Source organism: Oryzias melastigma, linkage group LG17 (assembly GCF_002922805.2).
Source record: "Oryzias melastigma strain HK-1 linkage group LG17, ASM292280v2, whole genome shotgun sequence".
NCBI classification, from domain to species: domain Eukaryota; kingdom Metazoa; phylum Chordata; class Actinopteri; order Beloniformes; family Adrianichthyidae; genus Oryzias; species Oryzias melastigma.
The window spans coordinates 17,123,151-17,141,324 of NC_050528.1; the positions used below are offsets into that span (position 1 = coordinate 17,123,151).

The 18,174-nt window shown below is 41.3% G+C and overlaps 2 protein-coding genes across 2 annotated transcripts in view; one reads left to right on the plus strand and one right to left on the minus strand.

Annotated features, from left to right (window-relative positions):
- The window catches only part of hfm1 (helicase for meiosis 1), a 30,398-nt gene extending 29,400 nt beyond the window's left edge, over positions 1 to 998 (minus strand). The window contains exon 1 of the mRNA XM_024268610.1: positions 959 to 998. The gene's annotated coding sequence lies outside the window, so the exon portion shown is untranslated. The remainder of the gene's footprint in view (positions 1 to 958) is intronic.
- znf644a (zinc finger protein 644a) lies at positions 9 to 17,790 on the plus strand. Its single transcript, XM_024268618.2, has 6 exons — positions 9 to 615; positions 9,010 to 11,389; positions 13,597 to 14,187; positions 15,696 to 15,821; positions 16,197 to 16,299; positions 16,385 to 17,790. Exons 2-6 carry the CDS (start codon positions 9,019 to 9,021, stop codon positions 16,578 to 16,580), a joined length of 3,387 nt encoding a protein of 1,128 aa, XP_024124386.1. The 5' UTR covers positions 9 to 615; positions 9,010 to 9,018; the 3' UTR covers positions 16,581 to 17,790.
- The last annotated feature ends 384 nt before the right edge of the window (positions 17,791 to 18,174 follow it).

The window sequence follows — 18,174 nt, forward strand, 5'->3', positions numbered from 1 at the left end:
TGAACGGGTAAGTCAGCGGGCACAAAAGCAACAAAGACCAATGAAAAGGCGACAGTGAGGAGAAACAGGAGGATCCTCTCTGTGTGACAAACATCTACTGCCTGTATCAAACTGACAATTTAACACGACAACATCAAATGGTTTAAATGTTAGAGTTAAATAGGAACTGGACGATAAATGTATTCCATTAAAGCAACCGGCGAGTGGCCGCCATCACCCCTCAAAAGAGCGAAAATCTGCCACCCCAAAGAACTGCTCATTAACTCTGGGTTTTATGGCTTCTATCTGGAATGTACCATTCCAAATCTTTTAGGGGAGTATGGCGCTAACGGCTAAAAATACGAAACATTAAACAACAAGACTGTAACTTGAGTATTAGGTCGGTCGTAAAGACTCCGTTAAATAGTGTCGAAATTTAAGCAAGTTTTGGAGAAGCATTTTATTTCCCAACAGCAAGGCTCTTGGAAATTACGAAAGCCCTTACAAAAGAAATGATCCGTCCCACACCAGACCACCACGGAAAATGGCGACTGTGAAATAGATGGAAGACGAAAGTAGGAAATTATTAAATGTGGCGTTTTAATTGTTCTCTGCTTCAATTCACGACGTTAGAAGGTAAGGTATCTTCCTTAAACATTACATTATTTATGTCTTACGAACGGCATATAGCTTATAAAATGGCCTGTAGTCAGAGTTTAGCCTTAGGAATAGCTTTTGCTATGGAACTGCCTTAATGGAATGGTCTGCAGCTCCTGCAAACAGCATCCAATAACACCTTGTGAAACGCGTCAAAAACCATACCAGGGCCGAACAGCAGTATAATTTGTCCGGTTTGTTCCAAGCGTAAGTTTGTTTTCTGTAGCACATTCTTTTTGCAGGGTTTGGCATATTATTGAAGTCTGAGATGAAAGTTTTAGCTCTGTTAAAAACCTAAAAAGCTTGACCTAAAGCCGTTTACCAAGTGTCTGTCCCTTCTGCCCATTTGCTGCTGCTGCTTACATGTTACAATCGCTTCTGATTGTCACAAGGACACTCTGCGGGGAGTGACAGGTTTATTGCACTTCAGAATGAAGACTTCTCATTTTTTATAAATTGCAACACAAACAATTACCTTTTTTTAATTTAAGCAGTCAAGAAACGTATTTTTAGGCACTTGAGTGTTCTGAGAATTTGCATAACAATAAAAAATGTCAATGTAAACACTAAATAAGGATAAAAGAGCATGAAAACCAGCAAAAATAGCTATGTTTCCAGTTAGAAGTCAAAAATATAACCAGGATAACTTTTCAGGACGTTTGTTTCACTTTGCAACTAAAAAACAAATCTGAATGTTTTCGACTCTTCAAAAGTGGAAAAATGCAAATGGCTACTAGTGTACTTTTTTGCATTGTTTGGCCAGGGGTGTGGTTTATACTCAGGAGCAAATTGTATATGATTTTGGGGAAAGAAAAAAAAATGTGTGTGTGTATATATATATATATATATATATATATATATATACCCACCCATATACCATATATCTTCTAATAGTAGCCTCAACGTTTCTTCCAAACATTCGGCAGTGTTTATTAAAGACAGGCGTCAATTGGAGATTAGCGTTTATTTCATCACATATGGAATAGTGATGGCTAATGGATTCATTTTGCAGGGAAATTCGGTAAAGAGATGCAAACAATGCCAGATGAACGTTTCAGGATTTATTAAAATGATGAGAGCATTGATTGGAAGAATCTGGTGACGCGTGCACACACAGCCGGCTCCTCTCTCCCATTTTTCTGTGCTTTTACAATTTTCACGTTTTTCTGTCTTATCTGTTTGTAACCAAATGCGAACATACACCCGCAAAGTTCTGTTCGCCATCGACGGAACCACATTTTTGGACCATACTCCGAAGAACTTACTAGTTGAGCTGTCCACTCCTGCAACTAGGCCAGAGTCGAGGTACCACAGGCGGTGCATGAGAAACAAGAGGGGAAGCGCAGAGGCATCTGAGCTAGGCTTGCAGCTAGTCCTCACCGGTCTGCTATCCCCACCATCATGCTGGCCAACATATGATCTCTGGACAATAAACTGGACTACATCGACCTACCCTGTACATCATCCAAGAGTGTGAGCGAGTGTTGTGTCTTTGTTTGAATGGAAACGTGGCTAACAGACAGAGTCTCGAACTGTACTATTCACCTAGCTTGGTTAGCATGCTACCGGGCTGACAGGATGCCCGTCGAGGAGGGAAAGACCTGCGGCTGAGTACTGTGTGCTTACATCAGTGATGCCTGGTGCCAAAATGCTTGTGTGGTCTATAAACACTGCTCTCCACCGGGGGAGTTTATGATCATTAAATGTTGACCATTCTACCTGCCGAGGGAATTTAACTCCGTACTGCTGTTACCAACATACATCCCTCCCAGCTCTACCACCAACAGGAGTGAGGCTCTGTACGACCTATACCAGCACATCAGTGAGCACCAGACAGCCAACCCTGATGTCTTTATCATCCTGACTGGGGACTTCAACCCAAAGACCGTATTTCCACAACTCAATGGACACATCAACTTCCCCACAAGATGTACTAACATCTTGGACAATGTCCACACCTCACATAGTGGAGCCCACAAGGCCCTCCCCTCTCCATTCTGGGTACCTCAGACCACATCACTGTCATGCTAATGCCAACATACAGGGCAAAGGTCACCAGACCAGTGATAGGGATGACCCCGGGCTCACACAGCAATCGTTACGGCTCAGGTGCGATGCAGGAGCAGTCTAGCTACAGCAGAAGACTTACAGAGGCTGCAGCCACAGGCTCTGCTGCCGACATTGTAAAAAAAAAAAAAAAAAAAAACACCTGCTCCAGACGATAATTATCCTCTGGAATTATCAGAATATTTTAGAGCCGCTTCTGAGTCACCTCATGCCATTTCTCCATGCTGGCGCTCACTATTCAGTTGGTATCAATTCAGGAACTGGTGGGACCAGTCTGTGCGTCTGTGTGTAGCCGACAGGCTGGCATGCACTTTATATCTGCTCCCCTCCTGGGAAATTTACCCCAATGGCTTCGGACGCATGTATTGTGTGACAAGTAGTGGAGATCGGGGTTGGTTGTCACAATGACGTAAGGAAAATAGGTTCTATTTGGAAAAATTTACAGGATGCGCTTTACATTCGCTCGCATGATTTCCGGTTTATGGTTTAAAAGGGTAACCAAACAGGGAAGTTGGAGGCTGACTCCACCCATAGCCGAAATTTGAAATTCCAGTCAGAGGTGTCTGGCTAGGGAGCAGGACTGTTATCATTACTGGAGCTGCAGATCATGATGTAGGACTTCTGAAACTTACATGGTTTGGCCAATCACAAAATTCAACTGTAATACCTCTGTTCAACCTTTAGGGGGCAGCACACAGATGGTTTTGACTTTTTTTTCAAGAATGAAACTATTTTATTTCAATTTGTCAAAAAATTGGCAATGATCAACAAACAGCACTTTAAAAGCCCCATTTATAGAAGTCAAAAGCCCCAAAAAAGGTTGATTTAGGGTTTGGTTACCCTTTTATAGTCCCAACTTCACAGAAAGTGCTACGACCCGGCTCCGGCGTCCGTCAAAAATTCAAACCCAATGAAACGGATTTGGAGCGCCGGAGAAGCCAGATCCCAGAGGTTGGACGTGATTGCATGTAGTGGAGGTTGCTCTCGCACTTTTCAAGTTACGTAAAGACTCTGGCCGTGCCATAAAGGTTGCTGTGTAAGCCAGGGGTGAGGCTCTACAGGGCTGCTTCTCCACCACTGCCTGGATTATGTTCAAACAGGCAGCCACATACAGCAACATCCCTGACCTCCAGGAGTACTCGGACACTGTCGCATCCTACATCAGGAAGTGCATGGACGATGTCTCGGCCACAAAAACCATCACCATTCGAGCCAACCAAAACCCATGGCTGACAGTAGATATCCACAGACTCTGGAGGAAATGGAACGCTGCCTTCAGAGCTGGAGACGAAGCTGGTCTGAGAACAGCCAGGGCCAACCTGTCACGTGGCATCAGGGGAGGCAAGAGGGAGTTCTCCAGGAGGACAGCTTCAGGGACAGCAGAGACACCAGGAACCTGTGGCAGGGGATTCAGACCATCACGGACTACAAGCCTGCCCCACTCACCTGTGACAACTCCACCCCTCTGCTGGACCAGCTAATTAATTGTCTTCTTTGCTTGCTTTGAGGGAGACAATTGCACTCCAGCACAGAACACTCCTCCTCCTTTCGACGATCTGGTGCTGATACCATCATCCGACAACGTGAGGTACTCACTAACCCGGGCTTACACCGCTAGCGTCACGGCTCCGATCCGTGCGCCGCAGTCTTTCCGTAACTTTAAAAGTGCGAGAGGAACTCCCACTGTATTCATTCCATTCATGTCTTGCGTCTGCGGACTGGCCTCTGGGTCGCTGCGAATCCGTTTCATTGGGTTCAAATTTTGACAGACAACGCAGCTGATCTGCAGCACTTTTTGTGAAGCTTGGGCTATTCACGACTTAAGCCACAAACTACGCAAGCGAATGTAAAGTGCATCCAGTATATTTTCAAAATAAAACAAACTTTCCGCTGAACCTGCTGGTTTCAGCGTGTCGTAAATATTACATAATTTTCGGGTTACTCAAAGTGTGTTGCAGCACAGCGTTGCCAGTCATAACCATGGACGACGAGAAGCTGATCATAGAGATCCAGCACTACTCTATCTGGGCTGAGCTTTCACAGGCTGTGGCTGGAGCAGCAGCCAGTGTAAGCCATCGGCTGTAGCTAGTCCACTCCCGCAACGCAACAGAGCCATGACGGTAGCGGTGTAAGCCCAGGGTAAGAGGGATAAAGGCACAGAAAGCTCCAGAATCTGACAACATCCCAGGCTGTGTCCTGAGGGACTGTTCTGACGAGATTACAGATGTCCTCACGGGCATCGTCAGCCTCTCCCTGAGCCTCCCGGTTCCAAAGAAGTCATCCCCCTCTTGCTACAACGATTACCCCCCAATCGCTCACACCCTTATTCTTATGAAGTGCTTTGAGCAGCTAGTCCTGCAGCACATCAAGTCTGCACTCCCAGCCACTCTGGATCCCTACCAGTTTTCATATCGGTCCAGCCGCTCGATTGATGATGCCATCTCTACAGCCCTCCACTCAGCGCTCACCCACCTGGAAACCAAAGACTCACATGTCAGATTGCTGTTCATCGACTTGAGCTCAGCATTCAACACCATCATTCATCAGCAGCTCATCTACAAGCTGGACCAAATAGGACTCAACATCTCCCTCTGCAACTGGCTGCTGGACTTTCTGAAAGGGAGACCACAGGCAGTTCGAGTCGGCAACAATACCTCCAGCACCATCACAATAAACACAGGTTGTAGATCCATAGAAAAATGGAATGGACCATTCCATGGAATGGACCAGTTAGGCGGAGCTTCTGTCGTCACACAATGAAATCCATTGTTTGGCGGGATGGTGTTGCAACAACAGCAAGGGTCCGACCAGTGATTTTATTTTTTTTATTTTTTTTTTATTTTTGACTCAAGATCCAAGCTGCAAGTTTTGTCCTTTTTTTGGCTGTACAGTATTCTTCTTCGCCTTCCATAGTCTTCTTGCAAAATATATTAAATTCTTTGCATTCAGTCAGGCACCGGAGAATACAGAAAAAAATCAGAGATTCGATTTTCCGGCCATATCTTCCAGCCCTAATTGCGGGGTATTTTTAGAACATAACTCCTGCAACAACTGTAATTCTCTTGTCGTCCATTTACACTGGCCTGCTTAATTCACACAAGGGTTCATTTATTCTGATGATCCACTTTTGTTTGTGTGAATGCTCAACTGAACTCTGGTATTCATTAGACAAATATACCCATAAGAGCTAGGACCTTGATTCACTTGCTAATGTATTTAGGTGCTGTGCTGTTCATTTTAGTGTGAATCAGTTGACCCTCCCAATGAGCCGCCATTGGAGATTTTCAGGTAGTTTGACTTCCTTCAATCTTTGCTTTGACCCTAAGAGCAAATTTACACTTGTCAATTTGTTTTGCACCATGGACCTATGTCTTAGATAATGCTCTTTATTAAGAAAATGTTTAAGGTTACTTGAGCTCTGGCACAGATGAAACAAGTCATCTCTGGTCTGCTTAAAATGCAAACTATACAGTGGGTCAAAAAAGTATTAAAGGGGCCATACCATGATTTTCTTAAGCCTTTCAGAGTTAACTATATCCATATATATGATCATATATTGCCTTTGGAACACTAAAAAACAAATTATTTATGAAATATTAGCTCTATTTCGTGATGCCGCTGCGTGTTGCTGCAGTATCCATGACGTCATCCCAGAGAAATCCGTGTGTCTGCATTTCTCCCACAAAAATAATCTAAACTTCTTCAAAGATGGATGCACATGCCATATATCTGCCCTTAGTAACCCTGGCAATTGCTACACTGCAACAAACGCGGCTCTGCACGGCTGTGCCAGACCGGGGGTGAGGGGTGGGGTGCCTTAAAGAAGCTAAAGAATCTAAAGTAACGAACACCTGTTTGAGCTGGAATTTATTGAAGACAGGACACAACTGGAAGATATACGGTGTTCAGCATCTAAAATGAACGTTTTTTTGCTCATCATCACTAGCTCAGTGGAGAAATTGAGTGTTATGTTAGACTGGGGACGGAGCTGTCAGAGCAGACTCTTCCTGGAGGGAGCGGTTGGAATCGTGCTTACGTCAGCACGTTTCCACCCGCTCGTTTTTGTAGGTATGGGAGGGGCTTCTACAGACAGCACAGGTTTTTAGAGGATTACTCTTAAATCGATGAACGCATCGAAATGGCACTTTGGGGTTCTTTATAGTGAGGAATAAACAGTAAAATGCACTTAAAACCTCAAAAAGTATAATTTTCATGGTAGGGGCCCTTTAAATCAGCCACCAATTGTGGAAGTTCTCTCACTACCTGTAATTTTCATCGTAGGTAAACCTCAACTATGAGAGACAAAACGAGAAAAAATAATCCAGAAAATCACATTGGCAGATTTTTAAAGAATTTATTTGTAAATCATGGTGGAGAATAACAAAAGTTAATCTCAACACTTTGTTATAAACAGTAGTCAAATGTTTTCTGCAAGTCTTCACAAGGTTTTCAGAAACTGTTGCTGGTATTTTGGTCCATTCCTCCATGCAGATCTCCTCTAGAGCAGTGATGTTTTGGGGCTGTTGCTGGTCAACACAGTCTTTCAACTCCCCCCACAGATTTTCTATGGGGTTGAGATCTGGAGACTGGCTAGGACACTGCAGGACTTTAAATTGCTTCTAAAGGTTCACTCACACCGAACGCGATTCATGAGACAAATTCACGTGCCCGGTCCCTTTTTCATCGTGCTCGTCGCCTGTCAAAAAATGTGTTCCTGAGCTTGACGCCGCAGCCGCATGTGGGGGGAGTTAATATTTTTAGGATGATCGCTAAAAAGAGCTGTGTCTGTGAATATCTCACTTAGAATGTATGGAAGACAGAATATATTGAGAAATAATATTTATTTATTGTGAAAAGTTATACAAAACATAAGTAATCATGTCTCCATGTTTGGGTTTATATGATTATTATTAAAAGATTTTCTCGATACAGGGGGCTGTGTCTGTATGACAGCCGATTCTGCTGTGTTTCTGAGTCTCTGTGGCTGAGTTTGAAAGCTCACTGTCTCGTACTAACCCGAGGGGGAAAAATAAAAAATTAGGAGACCTTTTTCCTTGATGTCTCGATGAGGCCCGAGCCAGCAGACTTGGACCCCTTCAGCAGCTCTCTATCTCCTGGGATATTAAGCGAGTGAGCTCCACTGCAGGAGTGAAAACCGGCAATCTGTCCAGAGTGTGACCCGCCTTCGCCCCAAAGTACCCCAATGAGCTCTGTATGCCTGAAATATATGAAAGTTCAGGACAAAAGCGCTTGGTTTGGATTAATATTCTACCTGCTGATCGAGTCATGTAAAATGTCTTGTGCCCATAGCTGAGTTCCTCATTGGCAGATGAAACGCGGGGACCTGTCACACTTCAGATATTTAAACATTGAAACCAAACCATTGAGATAAAGAATTCTTGCTTGCTGTTGGTGACCAAAACTTTTTCACCATAATTTGCAAATAAATTCTGGATTTTTTTTTCTCATTTTGTCTCCCATAGTTGAGGTATACCTGTGATGAAAATTACAGGCTGCTCTCATATTTTTTAGTGGGTGAACTTACACAATTAGTAACTGGTTAAATACTTTTTTTTTGCCCCACTGTACAAGAAGTTTAATTTGATTTGACTTGACAAAATACGCTTGTTCACACAGTGATCATTGTAAACAGAGTCCCGTGTGCTTCATTCGAGTGTGAATGCTGTTTTTTTCTTGGACCTCTCTCGATGTCCTTGTCAGAGTTTATTGCCACCCCCAAATGAGACCATTCTTGTTCTGTTTTAGAGCATTAAATTATTTCAAATGAAGGTATAACATTGTCCTATCCATGACCAAAGCACAATGAACAGTACAAGCCCTGTGTGAAAGGAACTCAATAGTCAGAGTGCTAGAGGACTAGCCGGTTTACTTTTTAGTGCTTCCTTCCATGTCAGAAATTGTTTTAGACAAAACTGCATTATTTTTCTAGTAGACTAGGTTTCTTGTTTAATGGCTGTTTTGCTTTTTAGAGGTCTCTCTGTGAAACCAACCAAACCAAATTGTTGGTGTGAATATAAAAAGCCTTCCTCCCCCATCTGGACCAGCTCCATGGGATTTTCCTAAAACTGTATAGAATGTATCGGCATTACCAGACCACCACATATCTTTTTTTTGCACTTAATTGTTCTACATTTTTCTTTTATTTCTGACAAAGGTCTGTTTCTTGTGCAGCCAATTTGCGTGAAACAAAGAAGTTTAAATTTTATCATTTGCTTTGGAACTCTGTTGTTTTGATCAGTTTTATGATTAAAGGATGTTTCAGAAAGCTTTACTTGTCTTTTTCAGGTGATTGCAATGGAGATGTCATGTCAGTCCAGTGTTGATGAAGATGACAAAGATGCAGATTCTGAAATCAGTGCTTTCACGCCATTGCAAGAGCCAGAGAGAATGGCACACCAATCATCTTGCACTGATTTATTAAACAAGCCTGCAACGCATCACAAAAGTGGCCTTGATGTTCTATCAAACGTGGAAGTGTTGTCTTCTGATGACCTGGGAAATGGACCTTCTATGCATCAGGCCTCAGAAGCCATCGAACACAACTGCATATCTATTGAGAAAGACGAGGAAAAAAGTATCACCACACTAAAAACTGTGCAGGAAATAGACACAGCAGGAATTTGGAACTTTGATGCAGATTCTCCAGATGACTCGTTGGACGATTTTGGCAGTGTTAGTGCCCTTAATTGGGCCCCTCACAAAGAATATATGCAGTTTCTGTGGGAGAATCATAGCGATTCCCCTGAAGAGGAAACTAAAGACCAAATCAGTCCAACAGACAGACAAAGAAGGAAACGGAAAATGGACATGGTGGTTATGGTGGATCCATCAGAAGACTTGTACCCTGATATGGGCTCCAAGTCATTTGACGAATCATCTGATATTGATGGTCAAGTTGATACAAGTCCTGTCAGAATGTCACCAAAGCTTTTCAAACCTCCCTCATCACCAACAGGAAAGCTGTCCAAGTATCCCAATGGATCTGCAACTGCCATTAAAGAAATGCTTCACAAAGCACCTGTGAGAATTTCACATGAGAACAGTTTAAATTATAGGCTTTCTCAAATTAAGGAGAAACCTCCATCTTACCCTTGTTCAAAGTGTGACCTTGTGTTCACGAAACAGGAACACTTGCAGCGCCATTTGAAATCTCACATCGACTCTCCTGGTATTTCACAAAAGCCTTATACCTGTGCAGAATGTGGGCAGTCTTTCAAACAAAGCACTGCGCTTGCTGATCACATATCAACCCATCAGGTAAAGAAAACGAGACGCACAGAAGACATCAAAGGCAATAAGAAAAAATATAATAAAAAGCTATTCTGTCCTCAGTGTCCATTCGTAACAAATTTCCCAAACACATTCGTCCAACACGCAAAAACACACGAAAAGGAAAAGAGGAATTTTGGATGTGACAGATGTAGCTTCAAGACATTAAGTCACACTGAACTCAGAAAACACGAGTGTATGAAGCATACTATCGTTACAGGTAAAAAGCAACTCCAGAGCAAAGATTCTAAAAGCTTCCCCTGTACCCTTTGTTCCTATAAAGCTTTTGCTGAACATGTTTTTCATAACCACCTAGTTCTACGTCATCAGATGACTTTGAAGGAGTACATGGAAGCACAGAACAACGGCAAGGACACACAATCTCAGGGCCACAAGGTCACATCCCATAGGGTTTCTACTGCACAAAAAGAGTTTACATCAAATGTCACAAAACAAAATCAAAACTTCTCTAAAGGAACTCCTGACGAGTCCACTGACATTTCAGACCTGTTTAGCAGCAAGCTTCAGAAAGGTCCAAAGACTCTGTCAACAGAATCAAAACTTGATAGATCCATTAATGTGCTCTTGTCTCGGCAAAGCCAGGGAAAAACATCTCCAGATAAGAAAGAAAGCAATAACTGCAGTGCAAAAGCTCAGGATTCCACAATTGACAATTTTGATGATTATGATTCTCTTGAAATGCTGTCTAGCAAAGTGGGAGATTCTCCGATGTCTGAAAACGGGCTCAAGCTTAATATTGAAAATTCATATAAGAAGTCACAGTCAAAACGAAAGATGTCCACCCCGTATCGCAACACCTCTGATCAAGACTCATGCTTCATCTTACCAAAACATTTGCCAAGTCACAAAAAAGTAAATCTAGAGGAAGAGTTCTCTGACTGTGAGGACAAAGACTTTCTTCAGATCAATGAGTCGAATGACAGTAGTACTCTTTTTGAAAGTAGTCTTGAAAAAGAAAGAAAAAGCATATTTTATACTTATAGTAGGAGGATGTCCATGAGAGGCGCTCTACAGGCATCCAAACGGTTGTTTGACAAGATAAAGACAGAAGATGAAGAACAAAGCATCCCAGATATCAAAGAAGAATGTATTGAAACGGAAGTTTTTCAAGAGACCTTTGAGTCCCACCAAATACCATTGGGGGAATCCCTTGATGATGATTTGTCCGAATTAGAATCTGGCCAGAAGAATTGTCCATATTGTCCAGCTATGTTTGAGTCTGGTGTTGGACTTTCCAATCATATACGAGGACACCTTCATAGGGTTGGATTAAGCTACAATGCACGCCATATTGTTTCTGCTGAGCAGGTGGCATCACAAGACAGGAAGCCGCGCATTCGAAGGAAGATTGCAGCCTTCCGGCGACTGAGAAAAGGTACTCATTACACACTAATACACAAAACAAAAATCTGAATGCAGAGAGTAACATGATTGGATAAAACATGAACAAAGTGAAACAACATTGTGGATTGCACAAAGGAAATCGGATGTGTAACTGAAAATCATTTACTTTAGTGTGCCAAAAGTGTTCAATAGAAGCAGCTTTAATTATTAGAAATACAAAGTTTGTGTACTCTTAATCATCTTTATTGAGAGGCAAACCAGCACACTACTTTTTAAAGATAGTACAATAAGTAAACATTTGTTTGGTAGATAATTGTTTGTTGTATTAATGATTTTTCACAAAAAAACATATATTGTTGGAATGACTGTTCATCATTCTTAGCATTTCAAGATAGCGCCATGTTTATAATAGAGTATCCATTTGTGAAATGAGCAGCAGAGATGACCAGAGTGGAGGTTATGGGTTGCTCCTATGTACAAATTGCCTTGTCTCTTCCAGTGCCAAGCAACTTACTCTTGTTATTTACTTGTTTGGTGGTTGGTGGATTGGATGATTGAAATTATGAAAACCTTGTCCTCACACAGTGCTGTGGAATTGCCCCAAAACATTCTATCTTCAACCAGGATGTATCACAAGTCAGTTAGAATGGTTGAGATGGTCTCACCTGCAAACGATTCCCAAGCTTAATTTGACAAATCTCTGTGGGCCATTCCAACCCCTCACCCCAAAATTTTGGAGAATGTATCTGATAAACCCTGCTGTATTGGTGGATAATTGCTACTTTGTAGAATCTAGTTTGCTTCCAGGTTGTGGATTTTCACTGGTTCAAAAATCTCTTTTGGATAGTTCTTTTCATAGAGTTTCTCTCCGATTGATTTTTTGTGAGGGAGGTATTGTGTCTCATCCTATGGAGCCAGAGATTGTCGAAACTTGATTTGAAGTTGTTCTAATACCTAAAGCCAATCTGGATCTGATGTTGATTGAAGAACATGTCAGTGCTAAAGACAAGAAGTTAATATTAGTCAGAAGTTGGTTTGTGAATTACAGTAGAAATGGTCAACAAATATTGAAGATTGTGTTTGATAATAGTAAAATCTTGTCATCAACAAAATCTCAGACTCAGGAGGAAGAGTGGCAGCCATAGAAAACTGGACCAGATCCTCACTAGAGGCTTTGAACGATCTTTGAAACAGATCCATAACTGTATTTTAGAGTTAAAGGTTTTCAACCTTGTCATGTTTGTGGTGGTTTGAGTTTGACCAGGCCATAAACTCCAGGTTGATGTTGTCTCTTGTTCAAAGGCAGTGGAAGGACTACATATTACCTTTTGCATTAGCAGTAATGTTGTCTTTGTACCAGTCCATTGTGGTAAATAGTTTTTAGCCAGAAGTGAGTCTCTAAATTTAGAAATCTACTGATATAAGCTCTGGGTAGGCAAAACACAAGAGGTGGCTTGGGTCTTCCACGGAAAATTTTGAGCAGCCTGAACCTCCAGAGAAGCTCTGTGATGAACAAGTAGTCCTTCATAACAGAAGGTGGTTTGAATATCTTCCAAGAATGCTACTTGGATGTCTTCCTAGTCTAGCATTTGGTACAAGCAGGAGGAGCCTTTGTTTTGATCAAATGAAGAACTTTATTGTTTGAAGAATATACTAATGTTACTTTTAGGAAATGGGATGGATTTGCTGAGTCTCACAGCATACCATGTATGACTACAACTGCAATGATAGCTAATGCAGTTGTAGTGACGATTGCTACTATATGTAATTATTGTGTGAGCTTATCCAGCTTCATTATGTCTTCAAGAACAAAATGGAAGACGTGAAGTTGAAGTGTCATACCATTGAATGTATTTGAGAACTTGACTGAGTGTCCATGCCCGCAGGCTCCAAGAAGACAAAACCCCAAGCTCACTCCTGAATAGTGAGACTGATTGCCATAGAAATGTTGACTCAAACTGACCGATCACTGCTTACTAACAGCGTATGGTTTCGACATGGCAGCGTCCATTTTCTAAAAAATGGGTACTGAATGACTTCGTTTCAATGGAGCCAGAAGGAAGCCATTTTCTGTGGATGACATCACACTCACTCGGTCCAGCTCTCAGATACAGTCAATGGGTCACACCATGGTTGTGTGTTTTTGACACGTTTTTGATGTGTTATATTTTTACATTGGTTTTTGGTCATGCATATTATTCTAAAATGTTTTTTTTTTTGTTCTTCTACCCTCCTCAGCAATACAGCTGGAGTCAGATTCTGAGACTGTGAAGGGTGTTCATGCTTGCCCATTATGTGGGGATTCCTTTGACAACAGAACTGGGCAATCCAACCACATAAGAGGCCATCTGAAGAAGCTTGGCAGAACCTTTTCCACAAAGAGCAAGTCCCCAATAATTTTACTCCGAGAGCTGATGCGTGACAAGAAGGAGTGCCAACGAGCTCTTCAGATTTTAGGAAAAAGACGGAACCATTTCCACTATGGTGCTTCACCAAAGCTGCACACTGCTAATCGTTTCACATCTTCTTTGACGGAATTCCCAAAAAACAATTCTTTTGCAAGGGTTTGCAGTGAGACCAAACCCCTGACAGCTTCATTTTCTTTCGATGAAAGTGAGGCTGAAAATGGGCACCGGGAGACCGATTTGGAGGTCAAAAATTCCCTCTCAGGCACCACTGATTTGATAGGAATTCTGAAGAGGAGGAAGTGCCAGGAAGAAGCCAGAGTCAAGGCATCCTCTCAAGTGTCTAGACACGTGTTAAAAGTTTCCTCAAACAGCGAGCTCAGTTCAGGATCAAGAGTTCCATCACTGCCAACCTCAGGATCTGGTAAGTACCGACCTTTAGGAAAACTGTAACTCCCTTTAATTTACCAAAACTTTGGTAAAAAGTTTGATCTTTTATGAGTTAAAAGCACATAATATCTTGTGCTGCACAATATTGGTTACTAGCTGTCCAGAACTGCACTGACATGATCCTGTTTGGCACAGAACAGCTTTTATTTTGACAAGAAGTTATTTGAGTTTCTTTCAAACGTAAAAAACTAATAAAATAAAGGTTGCCGACCCCTGTTCTATACCTTAGATCCACTGTTCTTAAGATAACTCAGTTCAGTGTGTTTCTAAAGCATCAATGGAAAATCAAAAGCAAGAAACATCATCAAACAAACCTAGATTCATTAGAGCAATCCAGTTAAGTTCAGAAAGACCAAGTTGTTTACTGTATTTTGATAACAACTTTTATAAGTGATAATATTACCTGGCATTTAGGGCCGCCACGATTAGTCGACTAATCGACTATTAAAATAGTCAACTAATTAAATAGTCGATTAGTCGTTACTTTATATTAAATAGAGTCATGGTGTAGTAAAGTTGAAAGCTATAATGGCCTTCTGCTAGCTTTTTGGACTATTTTGGCATTTATTAAGAATTTTTTAGGCAATATTTTGGCTAACTTGGGCTTTTTTTTGCTTTTTCAGATATTTTTTAGTTTAGCTAATATTTCAGTTACATGCGAGCTCTTTTGGTTAATTTAGGATTTTTGTTTTAGTTTTTTAGGCAAATTTTTGAGTTTTACTAATATTTCAGCTGCATGCTAGCTGTTTTGCTTGATTTAGGCTTTTTATTTTTCAGGATAATTTGGCATTTAACTATTTTAGATGACTATCAACTTCAGCGATTTTAGCTATCAATTTCAGCATCTTCAGCTATCGTCACTAGCTTCTTCAGCAGCCATATGCAGCTTACAGCATTCACATTAGCATTACTGCGAGCAAGAACATGTTAAAAAGACGTATTAAAGCAAGAATGGTTATTCTGGCCAATAGATTGACTGAGTAACAGCTGTTTATTTTGCAATAGAAGTCTATGGGATTTTGACCTCTTGGATTGGCGGGTACTTCCTATTTAGAATTATCGCCTGCTTTTACCTTCGAACAGTTTTTCAATTTTTTTAAGTTGATATTTTTTTAATTGGTCAAGCTATCTCATAGAAATGCTTTGTTTACATGTTAAATGGTGAGGGGTGGGGCATGTGTGTCTCGTAGTTCCCTTGTGGTTCTGCAGCCACCTTAAGGGTCTTCATAAAATTGTCGTGCGGTGTCCTTAGGCACTCCAGTCATTAGTACGGTGTGAGTACTGGTTCCATAGTGACCGTGCATGTATGGGGTGTGCAGGTGATATGCAAGTGTCCACACAGACTACACTCTGACTGTCTCGTTTCTAACAGGCTGTACACATTTATTACTCGAGAAGTGACGAATGCAATGCAGATCTGCAGCATAATTCTGACACTGAATTGAACGTAGAAATAAAGACTGTTGTCCTGATTGTTTACAGAGAAAGGTGAATTCAACAGGAAGGTGTGCATTCACTGCAATGCAACCTTCCATAGTGGAGTAAGCTTGTCCAATCACCTCCGGGCGTATGCAAAGAGACAGAGTATCGCCTTGCTTGAGGGAACAAGTAAGTTTACCTTTTTTTTAATTTTATTACGATGATAGAGCCAACAGCCCCTTGACACACCATCAGAACCGTCTTACTTTTAACCGCTGAATGTGCTGATGGTGGTTCTAACACTGACCGTTCACAGCAGCACAGTCGTGTGTTTCTGCTCCAGGCTCAGGCGGTCACACTTCCTTGTTATGCTCTGCTGCAAAAGAAAACACAAAAAGGAGGCAGACATGAGCAAGCCACCGCAAAGGCGGGAAGGGTGCGCTCTTTAGGCTGACCTACAGCTGCCTGAGTGAACCAGAATGAGGAAACGCACTCAGAAACAAACATGACATTTGTTATCACAGATCGAAATTTGAATGAATGACATTGGAATGTGATTTTCAGCAATTGACTGTAAAGCCGTGAGGCAGCGCTCCAGGCCGGGCTCAAAAAAGAAGACGCCGATGTTAAACCAAACGCCAGAGGAAATGTACAGGCTCACCTGCAGGTAACTGGAAGCTCAGAAAGCTTTGCTTCTTTGTTCTCACCAATCTAAATCCTGTTTTTGTCTTCTTCCTGTTTTCCCTCTGAAGGTTCTGTGACCTCGTCTTCCAGGGACCGCTGTCCGTCCAGGAGGACTGGATCAAACATTTACAGAGACACATCATGAACACTGGTGTCCCTCACACTGGGCTGGGCATGGTGGAGGTCACCCCATTGATCACAGAACCCCCACTCCTCAAGACTGATGAAGACAGCTCTCTGGCAGTCACAAATGTTGCCTCCTGAGGGCAGAGGGGATGTCTTCAGACCCGTCCCCCTGCAGCTGTAGGGCCCACGGGAACCTTTTTTAGATCACTAGAGTGTATGTGTATGTACATGTGATGTTCTTTCACCTTTTTCTTTATAATCAGTACAGTACTGGCCCGATGTACAATGTTGCTGGATATTGTACACATTTGAGCATCTGGACGGTTAAAACTTCCTCGTTTGGATATTGTTACCACTGTATGCTTTCGACTCCCTCATGGACAGTTTCCTGGCTTTATGCAGTAGTGTTGAATCCATTGCAGATGAAAGCAACCTTTACCTCAGACTCATCACGGTTGATCACTTTTCTTTTGTTTTCATTGAACAGCAGCCATTAGGGATGTCCCGATCCAATCACCTGGTTGACGACTCGATCTAAAATCGGATGTGTGGGCGAGGCGACTTTACCCCTTAAGATCTTTTTTATTAATAGAGCCAAATTCATTACTGCAGTAACAAAACCCAAAATGTGATGAGGACTGAAGAGGTTCAAAAATGTCTAAAAGCAAACCAAAACCAATACATTTGACATGAGCTAGTCATGAATATTAATCATGTTTATGATAAAACAACAATTTCAAAAGGTCATCATTCATTTGTCAGAATTTTTAATTGGAGAAATGAATCGGATCACAAATGTTCAATAGTTCTGAAGTTACTAAAGTCACCAAAGTTTCTCACATTATCGATCACATATTTTTACTAATAGTTGCGCTCTTTTTACTCGATTGTTCAATCTTCTTGTCAGAAGTACTCCGTTTTAAGAGTTAAATGATAATAAATGGTTAATAAGATAAAGGAATCCATTTTTAAAAATGTGTTACAAAAGTATTTTTAATCAGGACTCTATCAGCACTCAAATGAATGGGATCGGGACATCCCTAGCCGCCATGATGATGCTTTGTGTTCCAGCAGGGGCGGGGGGGATTCCCCTGAAGGTGCAAAAAAACAAACCTGTTTGCATAGAAAATGTTTTTATAGAATTTCAGTCAATGTGTTGTTTCTAATACAAAATAAAAACTGAAAGTGGATGAGAGCGGTCCGTGCGGACCACGCCTTCCATGTCACTTATATTTTATGTTCAGATATAATGTTTGAAGATAATTTAATTTTAATTGTACTATATTACTTAGATAAATGCGTAAAACGTTTGTGTTGCTCTAAATAAAAAAGACAAACAAAAAAACAAGTTGACTTTTTATTTTTATATTCAAGGTTGTAGAAATCCACATTTAAAGAGGCAAACTGTAAACCACGTGTCAAAGTCAAGGCCCGGGGGCCGGATCCGGCCCTCCAGATCATTTATTTTATTTTTATTAATGACCCCATGTTATCTTGCTCTTATTTCTAACTTGTATAATTTTGACGGAATATATTTTTATGGAGAGTAAAATATTGAACGTTATTTAAGGTTTAAGTTGATTTATTCTGGAATAATCTTGCTTTTTATTATTCACAATTAATTTAAAGTTTTAGAAATTGACATTCTGCTAGCTCTTTGGAATATTTTGGCATTTACTAAGATTTTTTAGGCTATTTTGGAGTTTAGCTAATATTTCATCTACATGGTTCA